Source organism: Streptopelia decaocto, assembly GCF_964273445.1.
Source record: "Streptopelia decaocto genome assembly, contig: HAP1_SCAFFOLD_45, whole genome shotgun sequence".
In the NCBI taxonomy this organism is placed as follows: Eukaryota; Metazoa; Chordata; class Aves; order Columbiformes; family Columbidae; genus Streptopelia; species Streptopelia decaocto.
Window position 1 is genome coordinate 353,703 of NW_028117033.1, and position 4,416 is coordinate 358,118.

General features: G+C 50.5%; 1 protein-coding gene across 1 annotated transcript; it reads left to right on the forward strand.

Annotated features, from left to right (window-relative positions):
• Positions 1–2,147: 2,147 nt before the first annotated feature.
• Positions 2,148–3,347, forward strand: LOC309451964 (olfactory receptor 14I1-like; the record flags this gene model as incomplete). Its single annotated transcript, XM_082076655.1, is given in 2 exon segments — positions 2,148–2,253; positions 2,256–3,347. Coding segments are annotated over 2 exon segments (909 nt in total). The 3' UTR covers positions 3,059–3,347.
• Positions 3,348–4,416: the final 1,069 nt, after the last annotated feature.

A 4,416-nucleotide genomic window follows, 5' to 3' on the forward strand; every position in this document is an offset into this window, starting at 1 on the left:
GGGTGCCAGAGACTGGACCAGGCTGCCCAGGGAGGTTGTGGAGTCTCCTTCTCTGCAGACATTCCAACCCGCCTGGACACCTTCCTGTGTAACCTCATCTGGGTGTTCCTGCTCCGGCGGGGGAAATATAATGGATGATCTTTCGAGGTCCCTTCCAATCCCTGACATTCTGGGATTCTGTGATTCTGTTATGGGGCCCTTGAATTGCCTTACAGGTCTGGACTGAGCTTTCATCTGGACTGTTGCTGTGCTTGGAGGCTGCTGTCCTTGAGGACCAGATGAACTAACTCCTGCTACCCTGCCTGGCAGTTTATTCCATCTGTGTCACAGCTCTGTCTGCAGCACTGACAGCTCCAGCTCCCTCAGTCAGGTCCCTGGCTGAGGACATAGCCTCACATCTGGGCTGAACCCCCCCAGTTGTGGCACCATCCCAACTCTGACCTGCCACAAGAAACCTGGTACCAAGTGTCCAAGAGCCCATGTGTGCAAAGGCTTTGAATCAGAGCACAGACATGACATGGCCAAAGACTGATGAATGTCTCTCTAGACCTGGGAGTGTAAAACCAGAATAAAATTACTAAATCCATTCAGCTGAAGATATTCCTCCTTCAGCTTGGAGAAATTAGATCCTTTGCTGTAACCTTCCAGGTGTCCTGTCTAATGATGGGACAAGAAGAGATGATTTTCATACCAGTTTATTTTCTAAGAGAAATAATATAATGCTGGCAAGAAGTGTCTGTGCAGAGGAGAGAGAATCAACATCACTGATTACTTGAAGCTGTTTGAAAGTTTCTGTCCCTGGAGGCCCAGGGACACCTGGAGGAGCCCAGAGGGGACAGAGAAAGGGACATCATGGCCTGCTCCTGTGCTGCTGAGCTGGGCTGGGCTCCTGGGACACAGGGAGCTCATGGCAGCAGCAGTGCTGCAGAGAGACAGCTCTGCCCAGGAGCAGCTCCTCTGCACACGCAGCAGGGCTGAGGGCTCTGCCTGCAGCACCGAGGGCACAGGAGACAGGCAGAGAGAGGTTAAAGACAACATGGGGTGGGAGGATGCTGAGAGACCACTGGGAGAGAAATCTTCATAAATATTAAGCCTGTGGCTGCAGGACATTGCATCTGCAAATCATGGCAGACTCTGATAGCTGTCACACTGCAGAGCCTATAAGAGACATAAGTACAACTCTTAGAGATTCCCTGATGCAGAGGAGAGGATGAGCTGCAGAGCAGGGATTGCCTTCTGCACTGTCAGAGTGACAAGACGTGAATGCTGCGTTCTCCCCAGGGTGGCTGTGGGGTGTAAATGTAAATGCGGAGGCAGGGGTGCCCAGAACTGTCCTGCAGAGCAGGGTTCCTGCACCCCAGGGCTGTGCCAGGGCAGGGACTCTGCCGCCTGCCAGGGTCAGCGCTCAGCCTGCCCGGGGAGATCGCAACAACACTGAGCCTGGAGTGTCCTTGGCTGGAAGGGCAGAGCTGAGATCCTGTTCATGTACAATGAGAGCGGTCAGTGGTTTGCAGATCAGCCCTTGGAAACCGTATTGCTCTGCTCTCAGCAGTGTCCAGTTTCTACTCAGGGGAACATCTGGGGCTGATCGTCCTCCAGCTCAAAGAGGTGCTGGCACAGGGCAGCTGAGACCAGGACTGATGGACAGACCAGCTGTCCCCACTCTGCACTAAGGGACAGTCCCTTTGTCTGTCAGCATCCACAAGGTTTCACTTGCAGTGAAAACATCGTTAAAGCATTTTTGCCTTAACAAACAAACAAAACCTCCTCAGCCGTGGTGGGGTAGTTAGAATAAAATAAGGAAAACAAGATCTCTACAGCTCTGCTCTGCCATTAAGTGAAATGGGAGAGACGGTGCTCAAATGGACTTTGATATCACGAGTTGATATAATGTGAGACCACCCCATTTCTCTCTTTTCCTGTTGCTGTAGGGCAGGACTGAATTCAGTATAGTCCACAACAAAGATGCCTCTTCTCAATGACACCGTCAGCCAGCACGAACCACAGCTTGTGAAAGGGACCTGAACAGGGTAAGTCAGTCTAGGGGATTTCCATGAGAACTGGAACACATTTTGCTCAGAGAACTCTGCCCTAATTTCTCACTGCCTTTTCCTTATTGGACAGGTCCCCATGACCAGAAACAGCAAATGTCCAACAGCAGCTCCATCACCCAGTTCCTCCTCCTGCCATTCACAGACACACGGGAGCTGCAGCTCTTGCACTTCTGGCTCTTCCTGGGCATCTACCTGGCTGCCCTCTGGGCAACGGCCTCATCATCACCACCATAGCCTGGGACCAGCACCTCCACACCCCCATGTACTTCTTCCTGCTCAACCTCTCCGTCATTGACCTGGGCTCCATCTCCACCACTGTCCCCAAGTCCATGGCCAATTCCCTCTGGCAGACCAGGGCCATCTACTATGCAGGATGTGCTGCACAGCTCTTTGTCTTTTGCCTTTCAGCAGAGTTTTTTCTTCTCACAGTCATGGCCTATGACCGCTATGTTGCCATCTGCAAACCCCTGCACTACGGGACCCTCCTGGGCAGCAGAGCTTGTGTCCACATGGCAGCAGCCGCCTGGGCCAGTGGGTTCCTCTATTCTCTGCTGCACATGGCCAATACATTTTCACTACCACTTTGCCAAGGTAATACCGTTGAACAGTTCTTCTGTGAAGTTTCCCAGATCCTTAAGCTCTCCTGCTCAGATGCCTACCTCAGGGAATTTAAACTTCTTGTTTTCAGTACTGTTGTCTTTTTAGGATGTTTTGTGTTCATTGTGCTGTCCTATGTGCAGATCTTGAGGGCCGTGCTGAGGATCCCCTCTGAGCAGGGACGGCACAAAGCCTTTTCCACGTGCCTCCCTCACCTGGCCGTGGTCTCCTTGTTTGTCAGCACTGGCATGTTTGCCTACCTGAAGCCCCCCTCCATCTCTTTGCCATCCCTGGATCTAGTGGTGGCAGTTCTGTACTCATTGGTGCCTCCAACATTGAACTCCCTCATCTACAGCCTGAGAAACCAGGAGCTCCAGAATGCAGTGTGGAAACTGATGCCTGGATGACTTCCAGAACCTCTAGACTGTCCATCTGTTTCAACATATGACTCATAATGTAACTCATTACAGGTCCATCCTTTCTCATTAGTTTGTTATTGTTGTCATCAGTTTTATGTTTGTGTTGTCTTTTGTTGTGCCTTTTTTTTTTTTTTAACTTTAATAATGTTATCCACAAAGGAATGTGGACAGCCCATTTCAACTTCATTATCTACTTCGCTAGTGTGACCCTGTGACTATATGAACATGGGGCTCTACTCTATTTTTAGTTAAAAAAAAATAAATGTACCTGTAATGACTTGTTTTTCTGACTGATACCCAAGTATCTACAAAAGAACCAAAACTCCTTCCTCGCAAGTTCCCTACCACATGCAAGGGGAAAAGAGGGACCTAAAACCTTCCACGGCGAAAATGCAATGGGGCAGTCGTGGAGGTGCCCTCCTACCAGGAATGGGGAATGTTCCCATCCCTTAGAAAACCCTTCTCTCCCTCATGGCCTGCATGGTGTTTTTGTTTGGGAAAACCCTCATTATTGTGCAGGTGGTGGCAAACCAGCATTTGCACATCCTCATGGACTTCTTCTTGGGACATTTGTTCTCCCTGGAGACCTCCTGCATAACCACTCCCCTATCCCAGCTGATGGGCAGCTTTGTGGCTGGGGACAGCACCATCCCTGCTCATCATTGTATTAGTGCTGTTTCCTGCACCTTGTCCTTGTACAGAGCGCTCACTACTGGTGACCACATCCTGTGATCAGTACTGGGCTGTCATCCCCTGTACAAGACTCATGACCTGGGACATTTGTCTCCAGTGGGCAGACACACTAGGGGCTCCTCTGTCATCTACAGGAATCGTTTCAGTCGTGTCCTGGGTACAGTTCTGTGGCCCCAGCAGAGCTGACCACTTCTGTGATTTACCACATTGCTGGAGCTCTCATGCAGTGACACCGTGACAGTCAGGCTCTCTCCATTCCCATTCTCCTCTTCCTGTTCACAAGGTTATCCTCTGTGTGTATCAGATCTCCGTGGGTAGGCAGAAGACATTCTCCACCTGTTCCTTTCTCCTCACCAATGCTGCTGTTTTCCACAACACCCTCATTCTTGTCTCTGTGATGCCCAGAACAACCCTTTTGAATAGTTTAACAAAACCCATCCTCATGCTCCTTTTCAATCCCCCCATCTACAGCCTGAGGACCAGAAAGTTTGCAGAGAGGGAGCCATTAAAAAAATGCTCAGGAAAGCTGTGAGTGGCACAGAGGCCCCATTGGAGTCATGGGCACATAGGAAGAATTCACTTCTGATTCTCTTCCAAACAGTGCCTGGTGAGCTAGACAGGTGTTTACTGTGCCCCTGGCACTCCCTTGGAAC